Here is a 21,972-nt window from a genome sequence, read left to right as displayed (position 1 = left end):
CGGTCCCCTTACCGTCATGCTTTCAGCAGCCAAAGAAAAACAAGGTACCTAAAGAAAACCTGTGCAGGCATGGTCCTAACATGCCATCCTCATTAAAGGCAGTGACTGGCCATGAGGGTCGAACCTAAGCGACCCTAAACTGTGACATCCACACTACCTGTTGCTGAGATTTAAAAAAAAATTTAGAGTATGGTGTTGAATCTTAGCAAAAATTATTATTACGACTATAGTGGATTGATGTTCTTACCATTTATCAGTTCTAGGAAACTTTCAAATGGTTCTATGTTTTCAAATCAGACACTTCTGACTTGTGCTATATAAGAATCGTTTACAAGTCTATAATTAGCACTATAAGATTTTCAACTATAAGATTAATGTAGTAAAGTGTACCCTAAGTATTAGGCAGTAAATGTGGGATTTTCCCCACTGCGAACACTTAAATAACTGATGTTTTTAAGACTACTTCCTGAAGGCGTTTACAGTTGCGGCACCGAGACTGTGGATCTGTAGATATCAGTTCCGCTTCATCAGTTTCAAGCTTTAAAATTACAATAAGTGTAGTTTAATTTTCCATCTTTTAACCATATTAGAATTTTTTTATTTAGCTTTGTAAAGTAATAGTTTTGGGGGTTTTTTGTATGCACAGCGCTGTGGTCTTATTAGTGCATGCCAAATAAAACGGTACTTACGTTTTCAACCACAGGTTAATTTCCCTCCAGCTCTAAATTCCTTTGAAAATTCTTTGCAGTACTTGTGAAGTATAGCTAAAAATGTGCCCTTAGGGTTATATTATTAAAGCTGCTGAAAAACGTCTGGAATGTAAGAAGCATGTTCTTTCACACTGGCTAATAAAACAACTGCTAGGGTTAATTCAGTCCTTACATTAAAGTACAAGCTTAATAAATGGTTAACTTTGTTAGAATACAAACTGATCATTTTCATGCTTTTGTTTTAGTCATTAAGTTGGAAATATTTTTAAAATGTTAGAGAATATTATGAGGGTTTTTCAAAAAGGTTTCACCCTTTTTTTTTTTTAACTATTAAGAATTTTAAAACTAAATGACATCACTTTTCTACATAGTCACCTTCCTTTGCGAGGCTTTTTTCCCAGCGTCGTACCATTTTAATTCCATCATCAAAAAATTTTTTTGGTTGAGCTCGTATCCACTGATGCACCGCTGCTTTCACATCATCACATCAAAATCTTCTTCCCCTTAAAGCTTCTTTGAGCGTCCAAAAAGGTGGAAATTGGATGCCGCTAAATCCCGATTAAAAGCTCTCCCTGTCTCTCAGACACGACCAGTTACCTCCTCCCGCCCTCACCATTTCCAACCAAAATATAAAAGTGTGGAAACTTTTTGAAGATCCCTCGTATTAAATTCCTTGTTTCTCCAAATACAACTATTTAAATAAGAAATGTGCAGTACATGATGTTCTTGTTCGCAGTCACTTTGGTTTGTACTTTGTTATTTCTTAGTATAACTCATATACTGTACTTTGCAATGAAATGTCCCTTTCCTAGGTCCATGGTGCAGCACACAACAATATGGTGCAAAATACCATTACGAATGAACACTGCTTATTATGAAGTAATTCATTACGTGCAGTAAATTCAGGAACTGTTTAGATCAGCGGTCCCCAACCTTTTTTTGCACCACGGACCGGTTTCATATTACGGACTGGCGGGGTCGGGGGTATTTAAAATAGAATAACTATAAAGTAGAATGAAAAATCAGTGTAAATCCTGAGCTTTTTTTCACTGCAACAAGATGCTGCTCCCACCTAGTGGGTGACCGTAACACCCGAAGAGTATCGGAAATGAAATTGCTTTTGTAGCTATCTCTAATTATTTATTCTTTCTGTGCAGGTCGGTAATAAATGACCCACGGACCGGTACTGGTTTGCAGTCCAGTGGTTGGGGACCACTGATTTAGATTCCTTGAATTTACTTCATTACTTTATTTTGTGTTTTTTATTTTAATTGGACATGTCATTTTTCCAGCTATTTTATCAGAAAACTAAAAAAAACCTGAAATCTTATTCACAGAAGTATTCATACCCTTTATTCAGTACTTTGTTGGATCCTTTGACAGCAATTACAGCTGTCTGTACTGCACACCTGGATTTGAGTCATTTAACCATTCTTCATAGCAGATCCTCTCAAGCTGCATCCGTTTGATTTGCAAATATTTGTGAACTGCCAGGTGTGTCCACAGATGTTTAATGGGGTTTAGGTCTTGCTGTTCTGTAACTTTATGTGGTCTGCCACTTTGTGGCTGAGTTGCTATGTTTTGTAAATGCTTCCGCTTTTCAATAATACCATTTACAGTTGATTTTAGTATATCTAGGAGGAAAAAATGGTCTTGAACTGACCTGTTGCAATGGTGGCATCATATTACAGTACCACACCCGAATTCAGTGAGCTGTTTAAAATGACCCATTCTTTCACAAATGTTTGTAAAGACAGATTTCATGGCTAGGTGCTTGATATACACATGTGGCAGCTGTGGCAACATGGCTGAATGAAACACCTAGGTCCCTGTTCTGCTGCCAAAACAACTTGTTGAGACAAGGACTTCACAAGACATCTGAGAGTATTTTGTGGTATCTATCACCAAGACAATGCCAGCAGATCCTTAAGTCCTGTAAGTTGTGAGTATGGGCCTACATGGATTAGACTTGCTTGTCTAGCACGAGATGTGCTTTCTATCTTTCAGTAGGATAATAAGCCCTGACAAAATGCAAAACTTGTTCAGGTGGTGTTGATTTGGTTCCACAGCTCTCTATCCAATCAAACAGGTTTGATTGGATAGAGAGCTGTGGAACCAAATCAACACCACCTGAACAAGTTTTGCATTTTGTCAGGGCTTATTATCCTACTGAAAGAGGCCACTGCCATTAAAGGGTACCAGTCTTATGAAGGGTGTTTAGTTAGCCAGTATGTGTTGACAGCAACATTCACATGGACTCCAGGACCTAAGGTTTCTCAGCAGAACCTTCTCAAAGTATCACTGCCCTTGCTTTCTTGTATTCTTCACATGTTGCGTCCAAGTGCCATCTTGACATGCACCTGGCCATCAATGTAATGTAAAAGAAACCTTCCTAAGGTTTAGTGTTCTGATGCTCACATGCCTATTGTAGATGCTTTTGGAAGACATTAGGACCACCACCAAAATGTGCATGATAATAACTATTATCTATTTCATAGTCAGGAATAGATTAAATGTTAAGCTGCAAAAAAGACCTAAGTAACTTGGATAAAAACCTAGTTGTTGGGGCCAGACTGGATTAAAGCACCTCTAAAACAGCAAGGGCTGGTGAGTACCCACAGACAGTGGTCTGAAGAGGGACAAGGTTGTAGGGTGACCAAGACTCAATGATGGCAGAGGACATGACGCCTATGATGTCTGGTACAGACTCAAAGAAAGACTGCTGTGGCTCAAATTCAGGTTAATCTTAATGCTGATGATCTTAGTGCTTAGTGATTAATGCTTGATGAGCTTAATGTGTCAACATGCACTGCATCAAACTCTTGTACAGTGGGGCCAAAAAGTATTTAGTCAGCCACTGATTGTGCAGGTTCTCCTACTTAGAAAGATGAGAGAGGTCTGTAATTTTCATCATAGGTACACTTCAACTATGACAGACAAAATGAGAAAAAAAAATCCAGGAAATCACATTGTAGGATTTTTAAAGAATTTATTTGTAAATTATGGTGGAAAATAAGTATTTGGTCACCCACAAACAGGCAAGATTTCTGGTTCTCACAGACCTGTAACTTCCTCTTTAAGAAGCTCCTCTGTCCTCCACTCGTTACCTGTATTAATGGCACCTGTTTGACCTCGTTATCTGTATAAAAGACACCTGTCCACAGCCTCAAACAGTCAGACTCCAAACTCAACCATGGCCAAGACCAAAGAGCTGTCGAAGGACATCAGGAAGAAAATTGTAGACCTGCACCAGGCTGGGAAGAGTGAATCTACAATAGGTTGGTGTGAATAAATCAACTGTGGGAGCAATTGTAAGAAAATGGAAGACATACAAGACCATTGATAATCTCCCTCGATCCCGTGGGGTCAAAATGATCATGAGAACGGTGAGCAAAAATCCCAGAACTACACGGAGGGACCTGATGAATGACCTGCAGAGAGCTGGGACCAAAGTAACAAAGGCTACCACCAGTAACACACTACGCCGAGAGGGACTCAAATCCTGCAGTGCCAGGTGTGTCCCCCTGCTTAAGCCAGTACATGTCCAGGCCCGTCTGAAGTTTGCCAGAGAGCATATGGATGATTCAGAAGAGGACTGGGAGAATATCATGTGGTCAGATGAAACCAAAATGGAACTTTTTGGTAAAAACTCAACTCGTCGTGTTTGGCGGCTGAGTTGCATCCCAAGAACACCATACCTACTGTGAAGCATGGGGGTGGAAACATCATGCTTTGGGGCTGTTTTTCTGCAAAGGGGACAGGACGACTGATCCGTGTTAAGGGAAGAATGAACAGGGCCATGTATCATGAGATTTTAAGCCAAAACCTACTTCCATCAGTGAGAGCATTGAAGATGGAACGTGGCTGGGTCTTCCAGCATGACAATGATCCCAAACACACCGCTCGGGCAACGAAGGAGTGGCTCCGTAAAAAGCATTTCAAGGTCCTGGAGTGGCCTAGCCAGTCTCCAGACCTCAACCCCATAGAAAATTTGTGGAGGGAGTTGAAAGTCTGTGTTGCCCAGTGACATCCCAAAACATCACTGCTCTAGAGGAGATCTGCATGGAGGAATGGGCCAAAATACCAGCTACAGTGTGTGCAAACCTGGTGAAGACTTACAGGAAACGTTTGACCTCTGTCATTGCCAACAAAGGTTATGTTACAAAGTATTGAGTTGAACTTTTGTTATTGACCAAATACTTATTTTCCACCATAATTTACAAATAAATTCTTTAAAAATCCTACAATGTGATTTCCTGGATCTTTTTTTCTCATTTTGTCTCTCATAGTTGAAGTGTACCTATGATGAAAATTACAGACCTCTCTCATCTTTCTAAGTAGGAGAACTTGCACAATCAGTGGCTGACTAAATACTTTTTGACCCCACTGTATATGGGGCTGCATAGTCACAGGCCAGTCAGAGTGCCCATGCTAACTCCTTTCCACTGTGAAAAATACCCAGAGTGGGCATAAGAACTGGACATGGGTGCAGTGGAAGAAGTTTAACCATCCCAGAAAAAAAAGGATGATCCACCTCACAATTTACAGAAGTTGAAAGACCTGCTTATAATGTCCTTTATGTGTATATACACCGATCAGCCATAACATTAAAACCACCTCCTTGTTTCTACACTCACTGTCCATTTTATCAGCTCCACTTACTATATAGAAGCACTTTGAAGTTCTACAATTACTGACTGTAGCCTATCTGTTTTAACCCGATTTCACCTTGTTCTTTAATGGTCAGGACCCCACGGAGTAGGTATTATTTAGGTGGTGGATCATTCTCAGCACTGCAGTGACACTGACATTGTGGTGGTGTGTTAGTGTGTGTTGTGCTGGTATGAGTCTATAAGACACAGCAATGCTGATGGAGTTATTAAACACCTCACTGTCACTGCTGGACTGAGAATAGTCCACCAACTGAAAACGTCCAGCCAACAGCGCCCCGTGGGCAGCGTCCTGTGATCACTGATGAAGGTCTAGAAGATGACCAACTCAAACAGCAGCAATAAATGAGCAATTGTCTCTGACTTTACATCTACAAGGTGGACCAACTAAATAGAAGTATCTAATAGAGTGGACAGTGAGTGGACACGGTATTTAAAAACTCCAGCAGTGCTGCTGTGTCTGATCCACTCATATCAGCACAACACACACTAACACACCACCACCATGTCAGTGTCACTGCAGTGCTGAGAATGATCCACCACCCAAATAATACCTGCTCTGTAGTGGTCCTGTGGGGGGTCCTGACCATTGAAGAACAGGGTGAAAGCACGGTAAAGAAGCATGCAAGAAATAGATGGACTACAGTCAGTAATTGTAGAACTACAAAGTGCTTTTATATGGTAAGTGGAGCTGAGAAAATGGACAGTGAGTGTAGAAACAAGGAGGTGGTTATAATGTTATGGCTGATCAGTGTATCGTTTTCATTATTAATGCTTTTAAATGATATTCGTGTTTACATCTCACCTCACTGACATCTAGCATGCTTACTAGTCCAGTGGCATAGATGGGCACACACACTCACCAGTTCAGTCTGCAGTGTAATGATTTATACTTAATGGTTTAATTGTATTATCAGTATTGTGAACGCTCTTCTGCTTTGGAATGAAATCCCTTTGCACCAGAGTGAGATGGATAAAATAGTTCTTGTTTAAACTTGTTAATTTGTTAAAGCAGTTCCTGTTACATTGCAGCTTTTTTTTAAGTAACTGCATTGTTTTGGCTGAACTTCCTGCATTTGATGGTCTTACCTTCTGTATCCTTTTACTCAAGGTTGATTTTAATCTTGCTTTATACCACTATGTTGTTGCATGCTGAGGAAAAATATGTTATATAAATATATATAACGCAAAGTTTTCTTTTTGCCTTACAGAGGGGCCTTTTCAGTGGTGAGGCGATGTATGAAAATATCCTCCGGACAGGAGTATGCTGCCAAAATTATCAACACTAAGAAGCTATCGGCCAGGGGTGAGTTCTCAAGTCTGATAATGAGTTCAACACAAAGTTATACAGTATCACAAATGCAGGGACATATTTGGTTGCACCATATAAAAACCAGTTCATTTATGAACACACTAGCTTTTGTGTATATGCTTTTACATTAGGCTTTTTTTCCCCAGACATATGGCCAAAAGTATTTGGACACCTGACCATTAGCTTGTTGGACATCCCATTTAAAAAAACAAATGGTATTAAAATAGAGTGACCTCTGTGTGATCTTTTCAGCTATAACAGCCACTCCTCAAAGAAGGCTTCTCACAAGACATTGAAGTATGTTTGTGGGAATTTGTTGGTCAAGAAAGCCTCAAGTGATGTTCCAGTTTATTCCAAATCTGTTCAGTGGGGCTGATGTCAGGGCTTGTTATTAATATGTTAAAATAATAGAAAACATTACCATACTTTTATCCATATATTTTACACTGCTTGGAGATTAGGTCGGAGTCTCCCTGGAGTATGATGTTCGTGGATGACGTGATTTGTTACGACAGTAAAGAGAAGGTTGTGGACAGTCTGAAGAGATGGAAATATGCATTAGAGAGAGGAGGAATGACAGTTAGCAGAAGAAAAATGGAGTACATGTGCGTGAATGAGAGAGGTGGTTGGAAAGGCGACACTTCCAGGAACTGAGGTGAAGAATGCGGACAAGTTTAAATGCTTGGGATTGAGTGTACAAAATAAAGGTGTGGTAAAGGTAAAGAAGGAAGTGCCGGCAGGGTGGATAGAGTGGCGGGAGTAATTTGTGATAGGAGTGAAAGGGAAAGTTTACGAGACAGTAGTGAGGCCTGCTATGTTGTTTGGCTCAGACGCAGTGGCACTGACTAAAAGTGGCAGAGATAAAGCTTCAGTTCACGTTGGGAATGATAAGAATGGACAGGAGTAAGATTGAGTTTATTAGAGGGTCATTGAAGGTAGGATGTTTTTGAGACAAAGTCAGGGAGGTGACAAGGGGATGGTTTGGGCATGTGTAAAAAAGGGATGAGAGTTATATGGAGAGAAGGATGCTAATGATTGATGACTAGATGATGTTAAAGAGGAGGTTTATGAAATGGGTGAAGGAAGACATGCAGAACATGTTCAGGGCAGCACAAGATGGAGACGAGTGATATGCTGTGGCGACTCCTAATGGGAGCAGCTGATTTAAAGAAGAAGATTTAAAACCATGCATGTTATAGAATTATACACCGATCAGCCATAACATTAAAACCACCTCCTTCTTTCTACACTCACTGTCCATTTTATCAGCTCCACTTACCATATAGAAGCACTTTGTAGTTCTACAATTACTGACTGTAGTTCATCTGTTTCTCTGCATGCTTTGTTGGCCCCCTTTCACCCTGTTCTTCAGTGGTCAGGACTCTCCCAGGACCACTACAGAGTAGGTATTATTTGGGTGGTGAATCATTCTCAGCACTGTAGTGACACTGACATGGTGGTGGTGTTAGTGTGTGTTGTGCTGGTATGAGTGGATAAGAGTTTTTAAACACATCACTGTCACTGCTGGACTGAGAAAAGTCCACCAACCCGAAAACATCCAGCCAACAGCGCCCTGTGGGCTGCATCCTATAACCACTGATGAAGGTCTAGAAGATGACCAACTCAAACAGCAGCAATAAATGAGCGATCGTCTCTGACTTTACATCTACAAGGTGGACCGACTAGGCAGGAGTGTCTAATAGAGTGGACAGTGAGTGGACACGGTATTTAAAAACTCCAGCAGCGCTGCTGTGTCTGATTCACTCATACCAGCACAACACACACTAACACACCACCACCATGTCATTGTCACTGCAGTGCTGAGAATGATCCACCACCAAAATAATACCTACTCTGTGGTGGTACTGTGAGGGTCCTGGCCATTGAAGAACAGGGTGAAAGCAGGTTAAAAAAAGCATGCAGAGAAACAGATAGACTACAGTCAGTAATTGTAGAACTACAAAGTGCTTCTATATGGTAAGTGGAGCAGATAAAATGGACAGTGAGGTGGTTTTAATGTTATGGCCGATCAGTATATATTGCTGTGTTATTGCCATTGCTGAGAATGAGGTTTGGGCTGTGTTGCTGGTAAGTCAAGATATTTACCACTAATCTCTATTATAAGGGTATAAATGCCAAAATCTATAATGTCACTGTTGGTTGTAGCATTAAGTTATCCAATCCCAAACCATATAACTAAACATGATTCAGAATTGAAAATATGGGCTGATTTTTCACTCCTCGGACCTTACTTTCTGCAGATAGGGCTTAAGTCTGGCGTTATCACGATGTAACCGGGTACTGAATTGCAGTGTCCATTCATGTGTATCTAAACATTTACTGGCAGCTGTTTGCTAAGTGGGAGTGCGGAAGGGCATTCGCATCCCTGTATTGACTCACTCCAATCTTTAGTTGGACCAGTGAGAGATGGAGCTCCTGTGTGTACAAGGACGTTGCTTTATTCGGTTGTTTGTTCATAGGAAGGAAGAGGGTTGAGTGAGAGTGGTACTCAACAGACGGAGAGCAGGAAAAACATGTCATGGGTGAAAGGTTGTGTTACAGATTGCTGATTTATTGTTTACTGGATGGCTTGCAGAGAAATGTAGGCACAAATGTCAAGTAGAGTAAATCTTTATCTCATTACTCACCAACTAAAGGTCACTATTAGGGATTCCCTGTGTCTCCCTGGATTGTGTGTGCTCTGAATACAAATGATCCATAGTAACAACCTGCAGTCAGTGGGATAAATGAGTAGAGCTCAGATCCGAAGCTGAACGTTACTGTTATAATAGTGTATAAACTAGTGGCTTAAGATTAACTGCACTTGATTCATTACAGTTAACCATGGAAAATGGAAAATTGACTAGAAAGTATAAGTTGTTTTGTTCCTTGCAATTTTCCCATGGATATCACTTTTGCCCAGCCTATCTTAGAACTTATCTGAGGTGAGCAAGGCCTGCAGTTCCCTGCAGGGCCCCGGTGCCTTAAAAAACTATGTAACCATTTTAAAATATATTGTGACATAGGGCTGGGCGGTATATCGCAAATATCGATATATCCAAGAAGAAAAAACAAGTAGAGTATATCCTTAATGGAGGGCAGCACAGAGGCTAAGTGGTTAGCACTGTCGCCTCACAGCAAGAAGGTTCTGGGTTCGATTCCCAGATGGGGCGGTCCGGGTCCTTTCTGTGTGGAGTTTGCATGGTCTCCCAGTGTCTGCGTGGGTTTACTCTGGGTGCTCCGGTTTCCTCCCACAGTCCAAAGACATGCAAGTGAGGTGAATTGGAGAAACTAAATTGTCTATGACTGTGTTCGATATAACCTTGTGAACTGATGAACCTTGTGTGTAATGAGTAACTACCATTCCTGTCATGAATGTAACCAAAAGTGTAAAACATGATGTTAAAATCCTAATAAACAAACAAACAAACAATATCCCCAATGGAACAACACTAATAAAGATAAAGATTTGGTTTTAATTTAAAGAAGAGAAGCTCAGGTAAGCAGTGGTTATGATTTTATGCTGCTGTGTGGTTGATCTGGGTTGCTGTGCTGCTGTTTACCGTGCACTTTTTTTTTTTTGATGCTCATTTATTTGAAGTAAATTAGACATTATAAATGTGATTGTGAGCTTCTGCTGGTTTGTTTATTATTGCCAACATATAATATATAGATATAATATCAATATACTGTAGTTTGTATTATTACAAGGCTGTATTTTTATTAATTGTATTACTATTGACAAACACTGTAATTCTGTCAGACTGTATCAGAACTACAGTATTTTGTGTTTTTAAGATAACTTATAAACAAAATAAGCTAAAATACGGGCAGTGGCCTGCCATTGTACGTCAAGTTCACATTATATCGTATCGTATATCGCCACTTCTCAAAAGCATATCAAGATATGACTTTTTAGTCATATCGCACAGCCCTATTGTGACATAGTGTGTCTACTTAACATAGCTGGAAAAGCTCTAATTAAAGGACCATTATATTCATCAGAATTGGCAGTAAACTAGCCTCGGATTAAATTAAATAGATTTTGTGTTTAAAGTCAATAAGCCAAAACTTTGAAACAGCACTGAATAAAATAAAAACTAAAAGGGAACTATTTATTGCCAAGTGTTGGCCAATATTTCTATTTCCAATATCTATCATATCTATTGCCAACACTTTTTCTGTAATCTTAGAGATTCTTGGATCAACTCTAAATTCCTTGATATTCCAAAAGTATCGGGCATCTGCAGACATGATTATTTGTGTGCAGTTCGGGATGAAGTAGTTTCACTGCCAGTCCTAAGCCCAGATAAAAATGCACCAAGTGAAAAACTGTGCCAAGAACACAGGTGCAGCCAAAAAAGGGTCCTAATCTATGCTAAGAAATTAGATATTCTTAACAAAGTGCTGATTAGTTATTTAACAGAAATTCAAGGACATTCCTCTAGTCCTAAGGGATATTAATTTAGGTCATCACCTGAGAATGGTAACTGGAATTGAGAGCAGCTTCAATCAATTGTGTTAGCCTTCAGGGTAAACTCACTCTCTAACCTAGACTTATTTTGTCTTCTTTCATGAAACTTAATGTCTTATCACTTTGTATGTTTAGTGAATAACAAACCTTTTCTTGGGCGATTTAAATTATTATTTATTTGTTTTTGGTTGTAAGAAATGCAAGAGCTAACAGACTTTTGACTGAAGGGATTAGTACAGTACTTTTGTTTGAGACATTGTATATCCGACTGGGCATTTACGTGTCTTCGCTAATTGAACACATGCAGTGGTAGCTCAGCAGTGTAGGTACTTCAATGATTATCAGAAGGTTGCTAGTTCAAGTCCCACTACTGCCAAGTTGTCACTGTTAGGCCCCTGAGCAAAGCTCTCAACCCTCAATTGCTCGAATTGTGTTCAATATTAATTGTGCTGGTATGAGTGGATAAGACACAGCAATGCTGCTGGAGTTTTTAAACACCTCACTGTCCCTGCAGGACTGAGAATAGTCCACCAACCAAAAATATATCCAGCCAACAGCGCCCCATGGGCAGCGTCCTGTGACCACTGATGAAGGTCTAGAAGATGACCAACTCAAACAGCAGCAATAGATGAGCGATCGTCTCTGACTTTACATCTACAAGGTGGACCAACTAGGTAGGAGTGTCTAATAGAGTGGACAGTGAGTGGACACGGTATTTAAAAACTCCAGCAGCGCTGCTGTGTCTGATCCACTCATACCAGCACAACACACACTAACGTGCCACCACCATGTCGGTGTCAATCATCCACCACTTAAATAATAACTGCTCTGTGGTGGTCCTGTGGGGGGTCCTGACCATTGAAGAACAGGGTGAAAGCAGGCTAAAAAAGTAGCCTCAGTGAGCTTTTGCATTTGCATTTAATTGAGTAAAGTAAACAAGAATCACACATGAAAATCAAGTCTACTGGCATATGGGAGTTTTCTTGTGATGTCGTATAGATCTGTGTTAAACTACCTATCTTTGTGAATGGACACATTTCATTTGCCTACCACAAAAGTGCAAAGGCCGATGGACGGCAAAAGATTCTGATTCAGTTGTTCATGTCATTCTTCCTTAAAGCGTAAGAATATTATCATTACCCATATCAAGGGGGTCTTGAAAACTTGAAAATGAAATTAAATAAATACAGATAAATATATTGCAATTTGATTGGTTTAATGCATGACATGGAGCTCACTTAATGAATTTAAATGAGTCATGAACAAAAGAATTACTTTGCACAGGCATTGCAGGAGAAGCTGTTGATCAAACCCTGTGGTGACCCAATCAGCAATATACCCAGATATGTAATTTTATTGCTAACCAGACAAACTCTGATCCTTGAGTGATAAAAGTGATAAAAATATTTAAAGAATACATGGTTTACATACATTGGTCACTGAATACTGTACATACATACATGCACATGTCCATACATTTTCTATATATTGCCTGTATATAGTCCTATAGTTAAATAGTTTTGTGTTTAATATTCTTGTGCATTGTCTGCAACTTGTACATTGCTTGTGTACTAGAGAGATACGATCAGCCGGAACCAAATTCCTTGTGTGTATCCACATACTTGGAAAATAAATCTGATTCTAATTGTGGTTGCTCATCAAGTGTTTCTTTAATCTCTATTTGAAGGTCCTTCAAGATCCTGTGTCTGTGTCAGTTGTTTTCATTGTTGGAATATACTCATACTTGTTCCACTCTACAGGACTGGAGATGACTAATGCTCTCTTGCTTCAAACATTTTCCTTTGCCTCTATTGTCAAGCCTATTTCCAAGATGATTTGTTATTATCCACTTCAGTTGTATTAAACAACCTTTTTTGTCTGCAAGAAAAAACAAACTAACTTTTATTACTTTCTCTGCCAAAAGCATCATTTACTGAGCAGAAACCAAGAAATTGCTTTATCATGGTGCAAGCCAGTGGTCTTTCTCATGACGAATCTCTTGTAAGACTTACCCAATACACCACTAGATTGGTAAGCCTAAACTGCCCTTGGGTGTATGAAAGTGGGCAGATGTGTGTGTGTGTGTGTGTGTGTGTGTGTGTGTATGATATTTTGCAATGAATTGGCACCCTGTCTTGTACCCAGTGTTTCCAGCACGCTTTCGAATCACCTTGACCCTAAAGTGGGCAGTAGAAGTAAATCAGTGCATTGAAGTATTTGCCAATTTTGTCCAACCTTAATTTAAACAATGGTGCTTGTCTATGGGATTTTCATTCTGTCTTACCAGATCTTGCAGCCTTTGGGTTTGCATGGCTAAAATACTTGACTTATTTGCTTTTCTTGGAATTTGTAGCACTATACCATTTCCTACTCTACTAGCAGTATTTGTCACAATTTTTACAGTACTGCCACAAAAATTTAAACATCTATCTGACTTGACATGGCAGCAGTGTGACACCTTTGCAGCTGAAGATCTAGTTGTGTTTTCTTGTGGCACCTTATTGTGTACTTGTCCACATTTGGACAGCATGATTATCGTTCTTCTCTTCGAGCATTTGCTGGAATGATGTCGAGTACACCACAATTGGACTCTGGAGCAGCAAACACACAATCTATAATGTAATAATAAATCACACTAAACCATCTGGAGGTCTGAAAAATATGGATTTAACAAAATGTGGGTTAGTACTCTTCATGTGAAAACATTGTGCATACTGAAAAGTTGGGAGTGGGATGTTGAATTTGAAATGGACTTGATTTTGGATTTTCTTTATACAGTGGTACCTTGTAACTCGGTATCCCATAAACTCAAAATCTTTGAAACTCTACGCCCTTCATCGAGAAATTTCACCCTTAAACTTGACGTTTCTCCTAAACTCAATGTGTGTGCAACTGCCACTTTGTTTAGCGATAGGCTTGAGCGGTGCAGTAAAACAACAAAACATGAAAGTGCGAATATGAGTCGAATTTGCATTTGTGTGGAATAACCATCAGAATCACCTGACTCGCAGAACCAACTGACGTTGAGTTTCAAGGTACCACTGTTTTGGCTGTATTTTTTCAAGGGTCACCACAGCAGATCCGGTCCGCATACCAGACTTTTTCGGCACAGTTTTAACCCCGGATGCGCTTCCTGATGCAAGCCTACTATTGGGCCTGCAGCCAAGAGTGCACTGACAAGTGCACTTCCCAAAGGCTAGGCTGTTTCGGTCTCCTGCCCATCCTCAGGCATTAGCCAAACTGACAGACGTTAGTGTCATGTCTGTGCAGACGACAGACTGGCCCATAGCACTGCTGAGAATCGATCCTCGGATCCCCAGATCTCAGTGGTAGTGGGCTAGTGTGTGTTTACCACTGTGCTACCTAAGCATCACAGGCTTGATCATGGATTAAGACGGGGAATGTGTGAAATTTGTCAATATGGCGAAGTTTACTTAATTTATGAACACATTACAAGTTCTGAGCCAACTTTCCTTTTAGTAAGCTTCTCTGTCTCCTCAAAGTCTTCTCATGCATCTGTTTCTGTTGTGCAGTTTATTTAACACATATTGACACTTGATTACTCACTCAATGTGTGCAATAAATAAGTCTATGAGAACAGTCCACATACTTGTGGTCATTTGATGTTTAGGTCTGAAACATTACTGTACTCACTGCAGATCAGGGTATTTCAAACACAGCTCCAGCAGAGCAAATTAAATGATCTAGATGGGTTCCACAGCCCCCTAGAATGCACAGCTTCCTGCATAACATTCCCATTAGCTTCTACGTAGCTTATCAGAGAGGAAATCGCAGCTGACACTTGCGTAATCATTTGCACTCATTCACCACTGGCAACGTTTCTGAAATGCACATTTGACAATAGCACGATGTTACATGTACATTCGGAGGTTAGAGCTATCCTAGCGTTTCATGGCTGAGCACAGCATGAGCGTTCCAAAAATAGCTCATTCAGACAAGGAGAGCACATTCAAGTGAAAGAGACTGACCGATACATACAGATATCCTTGCCTTCTCCCCTTCCCTTCCCCCCGGCTAAATCCTCTACGCCCTGTTTTGAGTCATTCATCCTCCTACTGCCTTTCTAAAAGACAAATCATGTCTGTCTGTGCTGGTGCTTTATGTGTGATTTAAGATACTTCAGAGACAGAATACATGGCACAATTGTCCATGTTTGCAGTTTTTTTACATGAATTGCTACATTCACCTCTTTGTAACCACAAGCCTAGAAATACTAGTTAAATAAACAGTTAAATATGTGTACATAATGTATTATATCACATAATTCCAGCATACACACATTTTTTAGATATAAATGTTAAGACATGAGAAAGTACGAACATATTTGCATCATTAGTTTTCATCACTGGTTTTCTGCACTTCTATTTTTGGATGTTGATGTTGGCTTCACTGAAAGCCTGGCAGATGAGAGAGATGGATGTGTGTTATGTAATCATAGATTTCATCCATTCACAAATCCACAAGTCTAAATAAGCACATTCACTTATTTTGGTGTACATCATGACTCTTTCATCTTTCTCTGGATGGTTTAATCTGGATGAACAGCATCTGCATTTTAATATTTTCTGTGTGTGGCTTTTTTAAAAGCTAATATACATCGATCAGGCATAACATTATGACCACCTTCCTAATATTGCATGGAGTCCGACACCTTTCTATCAGGACCAGCATTAACGTCTTCAGCAATTTGAGCTGGAGTAGCTCGTCTTTTGGATTGGACCACACGGGCCAGCCTTCGCTCCCCACGTGCATCAATGAGCCTTGGCCGCCCATGACCCTGTCGCCGGTTTACCACTGTTCCTTCCTTGGACCACTTTTGATAGATACTGACCCTTGCAGACCGGGAACACCCCACAAGAGCTGTAGTTTTGAAGATGCTCTGATCCAGTCGCCTGGCCATCACAATTTGGCCCTTGTCAAAGTCGCTCAAATCCTTACGCTTACTAATTTTTCCTGCTGTATCTGTATGTGTATATATGTATATATTTTTGAATAGAGCTATTTTTAAATATTTATTTTACTTATTTGTATTGCAGTTGACAGTTTCGAAGCATACAGCAGCAAGTAACTATTTAAGTTAACTATTTAACTATTTAAACTTAAGACTATTTAAGTTTGAAATAACAAATAAGTACTACATGGATACAAAAAAGGATATTAATTGAAAACAAATGGTAATAGTGCTTGATGAAAGTAGCAAGTTCATCATCATTCAGTTCAGTTCAGTCAGTAATAGAATAAAGTCTAATAGTGAGTTTATAGACTCTGTGAGTGCAGTCCCATGACATATGGCAGCGACAGCATAGGCAAGGCAATCTAAAACCCACAGGATTTAGCCTCAGGTGGTTGAAAAGGTACATGATAAAACAACCTTCCAGGGAAAAGCTAAAGATGTTCCTTGAAAACAATAGTATAAAAATGGTACATAACCAGAGGGAAATATAGCATAAGACTCCAAAACACATTATTATAACAGCACAGCTAAAAGAAAGAACCAGAAGGTACCACCGTCAACACCACAACAAACCTGAGTGATCTTATGTGAGAGGCAAAATGACTGGCATATAAATGGCATACAAATGGCATATAGATTGTGGTTTAGCTTGTAGAATGGGTATTGCAGAGCCCCAGACTTTTGGGAATCTTGGCCACTGTCTGTGTAGAGTTTGTGATTATCCTGTTTCTGCATGGGTTTTGTTACAGGCACTCTACAAGTATATGCAGCATATAACTACTTAAATTGCCTAGAGGTGTGAATGAGTAAGAATTTGCAGCCTGTCTAGGGAGCATTTCTGAATCCGACCATGATTGGAATTAAAATTAATAAATGAAAATGAGCTTATAGTGATGTGTAGCAAAAAAGGAACAATGCTGATAACGAAATTATGCCTATTTCTATTCCGACAGAGTAAGTGCACAGGTGGGTTATTTTCCTCCGAGAGTCATTTTCCATTTATGGTTTTGCATATTAAAAATGACTCAGTCTCATAGTCCTTATTTGAAAACGCATATCTTTTTTGACATGTTTATGGCATTATGACAATCATTTGTTAAAGATTTAGCATCAGACCACCACTTAATGCCACACCCTCTCTACATTAAAGTTTAACAGTCCCCCTCTGGCAGTCTCAAACATCTAAGTGAAAAGTGGATTGCTCCCTTGAGTGATTAGTTGACATCCTAATTTACACAAGTAGGCCAGTGGCTCTAAGGAGAGTATAACTTGGCTTAATTAGAACCCTTTTGTCTTTTAAAGTCAGTTTTTATGGAAGCATAGAGGTTCCATAAACAGTGACCTCTGCCATACAAGAAGCCATTTAATAAAAGATAGACCCCTGCCTAGGTAACGATAGTTTTGCATTAAGAGTCCTAAGACCAAACCCATGGTAAAATATAAGTCTTTGGTACATGATAATTTATAAGCATAAGGTGGAACAAGTTATCCAGCTGCATGAATAGCAGTTATTTTACCAAACTTGGCCAAGTATGGGACATTTGTGTATCAGGCATAAAGAACTATGTAAGGTCTACAACACTTATATACTCTCTATATCATGTGTGTTTATATACACTGACCATACATAACATTAAAACCACCTCCTTGTTTCTACACTCACTGCCCATTTTATCAGCCCCACTTACCATATAGAAGCACTTTATAATTCTACAGTTACTGACTGTAGTCCATCTGTTTCTCTGCATGCTTTGTTAGCCCCCTTTCATGCTGTTCTTTAATGGTCAGAACTCTTCCAGGACCACTACAGAGTAGGTATTATTTAGGTGGTGGATGATTCTCAGCACTGCAGTGACACTGACATGGTGGTGGTGTGTTAGTGTGTGTTGTGCTGGTATGAGTGGATCAGACACAGCAGCACTGCTGGAGTTTTTAAATACAGTGTCCACTCACTAACCACTCTATTAGACACACCTACCTAATTGGTCCACCTTGTAGATGTGAAGTCAGAGACGATCGCTCATCTATTGCTGCTGTTTGAGTTGGTCATCTTCTAGACCTTCATCTGTGGTCACAGGACGCTGCCCACGGGGCGCTGTTGGCTGGATATTTTCAGTTGGTGGACTATTCTCAGTCAAGCAGTGACAGTGAGGTGTTCTCAATCAGCGCTGCTGTGTCTTATCCACTTATACCAGCTTAACACACACTAACACACCACCGCCATGTCAGTGTCACTGCAGTGCTGAGAATGATCCACCACCTAAATAATACCTGCTCTGTGGTGGTCCTGGGAGAGTCCTGATTATTGAAGAACAGCATGAAAGGGGCTAACAAAGAATGCAGAGAAACAGATGGACTACAGTCAGTAATTGTAGAACTACAAAGTGCTTCTGTATGGTAAGTAGAGCTGATAAAATGGACAGTGAGTGTAGAAACAATTAGGTGGTTTTATTGTTATGGCTGATCTGTGTATTTTGTAATGCAGAAGGCATTTATGATCTAGTTAAAAGAGATAGACTGCAGTTCAAGCTTCACCTATATGTTGCTGTTAACTCCCCCTAGCAGTTTAATATCATTTCATACCTCTGGCATATTGTCGGGAAAACACTTGCTTTTAGTTACTAGAACTGGTTACTGGCCATTGGCTGATTTGCTTAAAGTAGATTGATGACATATCCAAGTTAAAAAGGCAGATTAGTCTATACTTATTGTTATAATAGTTCTTGTTCTGTTTGATTAAATTATTGTTTTAAAAACCTCTTTAGAATCTGCCTGCATTCTCAGCACGTCTGGAGGACAGACTGCGAGGAAGATAAAACCATTAGACATCATTTACACTGTGTAGGTTTAGTGTGAGATCTCGGATGGAACAAAGAATGAAGAGCGAATGTCTCCGTTGGTAATTACACCTGTCTGGGAAGGTCTCCAAGGAAGGAGGAGGCATCAATGAAAGCATGTAGGATTATTAATAGCATAGGGTTTACTCTAGATTTAGGTGTTATTGCACTCGTTCTTCATTTTTCTTTCATTTTTTCTTCTACTCCTGTTATGTTCTGTTTGTTTTACAACCCCTTTAGTGTGTCAGTGTAATCAGACAATGATGGATGAGTTTGAATGGTTGAATTAGCCTGGATGTTTTTGTCTGGGAGATGAATGAGCAAGCAGAGTTTTGAAGGTCTATGTTGTGACAAACTATTTGTGAATCCTGCATATTCATAGACTGAATCTGAATGAGCTGACTGGCTGACCTTATTAGCTCTGTTTTAACTTGTTTAAATTACATAATAGAGGGCAGATTGTTGATAGAGTTCTGTGTTTGCAAACCCTATTTTTAGAATAGCTTGTGTATTTTGTGAAATGCAATAAAAACAAGAATCTGAGATTTTGTTCATTTTCTTAATTTTTTTTAACTGATTGAAAAGTAGATAGTAGAAAATATTTCCACTGACCAACTTGTGTTTTTATATATATATATAAAAAAACACAAGTTGGTCACCTGGTCACCGGTAGTTGTTTTTTTGATGCTTTATTTCCTGACATACCAATATCAGCACAAGCATTGGCCAATCCTGGTCAGACTTCTGCCATGTTATGCGAGTTGTAACAATCTTTTAGCAGCCAGAAACATTAATCATGTAATTGCAGACATCCTGATGCCAAACAGATCTGACATTAAATCTTATCCTACCAATCGGCTTTGTAAAAAGGAAAATTAGACATGCTGGAGGTGTATTATTAAAGATTCCTACTCCAAAGAGTTGTTCCTGGAATTGTGGGAATATCTTAACCCTTAAAAGAGCTCCTAAGGTAAAAACTATAGGAGCAGTGAGAAGGACTTTTAAGAGGCTTAGGCGTTTCTTTAGCATCAGCAGCATGATCACGCAAGCTTTCAAAACCTCATATTGGGTTGCAGTTCATTTCATTTCCACTAGATTATTCACCCCCTGCAGCAATCACAGTAATTGAAAAAAGAGCTATTTTCTTCAGCTAATATCAAAATGATCCTTTAATTTATTCATTCATTTATCGTCTGTTTTAATAATTTTCTGCTTTATCCTGGTCAGGGTTCTCGCGCATATGTTCATTGGGCAAAATATATATAAAATACCAGCATGGTAAACGTGTGTGATCAGGATAAAAAAGGCTATCATAATTAGAAGTGCTTATATTTGTGTTTATGTTTGTGTGTGTGTTTGGCGGGGGGGATGGGTTGACAACCAATCACAAAAGAATGTGCCATAACTAACAACAGGGTCAGTCCCGCCTCCTAACTGAGAGAAAGGTCTTTTCCGTGCTTAGAGTTGTGCTGAGATTGATCCTAAATTGCTCCTAAAATAAAACTCTTAGTTAGAAGTTTTTAAGCTAAGTTAGGGGCTCTCCAAGAGCATTCCTAGAATTCCTGAGTCTGACCTGAGGAACAAATGTAAAATACCTTTTTATGAAATACTACAGACTGGTGACAAAACCAGTAAAAGAACCAACATACACAGACGAGGCATAACATTATGACCACTGACAGGTGAAGTGAATAACACTGATTATCTCTTCATCCTGTTAGTGGGTTGAATATCAAAGTTGATGTGTTAGAACAGGGGTGCCCAAATAATTCCTTATAAGGGGCCAAAATTTAATCTCAGTGAAGGGCCACGGGCCAAAACTTAAAGGTTATGTTATTTTAATTAGGGATGGGCAATTGAAAAAAAAGACTTTTTTTTTTTGCATTTTAATTTAAAAGACTACAGAAGTGTAAAAATAGTAACAGCACCACCTATAATTATCTTTTCAAGGGACTCAAACTTTATAACAATAACAATATAACAACAGTTAACAATAATTAAAACAAAATAGAAATCTTAATTAGCTATATCCTTTTTAGGATCAGCTCACAAACAACTCACTTTAAATAATGTGCAGCAGAACCTCCTTACATTACGAAAAGTGCAAAACCACAAAAAGTTCTTTACAGGTTTCTTAAAAGAAACACGAGCCTGTTTAGTGTTTCCACCAATGAAGTGAGTCTGTATCAGTATCTACACTGGGGGGACGTCAAGTACACTCAGCTTTGATTTTGTCCTCTTGTGACTGGGGGGGGGATGGATGGGGCAAGTTCTGCTTCTAACAATATGGACTACAATTCCCATGGACTGTCACGTGACTACCACAAGTCCCCGGTCAGCCAATCCTGATCGGTCCTCACGCTTTGGCGTTTTGATTCAGTTCAGCTGTGTTCGATTCCATGAATCTTAATTAAACTCTTCTGTTTGTGAGCCTCGGTGTGAAGTTTTGCTGATCGTGTTTGCGGTCCTTATTTCTGAATCTAACCGTTACCGTGTATAATCCTTGTTGTCTTCCGTTTACTGTTTTAGCTGTTTTGGTTTTCGCTGCCTGTCTGTTTATCCTCTGGTTTTGGACTCTGCCTGGTGTTGTACACTGTTTTTGCCCTTTTGATATTAAACTTTCCCTGATTTATAATCCGCGAGCGTCTGGTCAGTTTCTGCCTCGTGACATGTTGGTATTTTAATTAAAATATAAAGTATGTAAACAATCGCGATTGTCACATTTCTAACATCGGGTGAAAACGTTCATTCGAATTAACCGAATTAATCGTGAAAATCGCCCACCCTAATTTTAATATTGCATTAAATTAAAATATATCATGTTTTTTATTGTTAAATAAAACACTACTATTCTAATTAACAGTGATTTTATCCTAATTAACAGTGCTTTTATTGATTTCAACGGATGCTAGAGAATGTTTCTTTTTAGAAGCAGAAATATTTGAACAAATGTAAATTTGTAAAGAAAAACATGCAAAGCAAAATATTATTATT

General features: G+C 39.3%; 1 protein-coding gene across 4 annotated transcripts in view; it reads left to right on the top strand.

Moving 5' to 3' along the window:
• camk2d1 (calcium/calmodulin-dependent protein kinase (CaM kinase) II delta 1) overlaps window positions 1–21,972 on the top strand; it is a 112,428-nt gene that overhangs the window by 3,323 nt on the left and 87,133 nt on the right. For all 4 annotated transcript variants that reach the window (XM_062994058.1, XM_062994059.1, XM_062994057.1 and 1 more), the window contains exon 2: window positions 6,592–6,686. In XM_062994058.1, coding sequence (XP_062850128.1) covers window positions 6,592–6,686 — 95 coding nt within the window. The remainder of the gene's footprint in view (window positions 1–6,591; window positions 6,687–21,972) is intronic.

This window comes from Trichomycterus rosablanca, chromosome 4 (assembly GCF_030014385.1).
Source record: "Trichomycterus rosablanca isolate fTriRos1 chromosome 4, fTriRos1.hap1, whole genome shotgun sequence".
Taxonomy (NCBI): Eukaryota; Metazoa; Chordata; class Actinopteri; order Siluriformes; family Trichomycteridae; genus Trichomycterus; species Trichomycterus rosablanca.
This window is presented reverse-complemented; position numbering and strand designations above follow the sequence as displayed.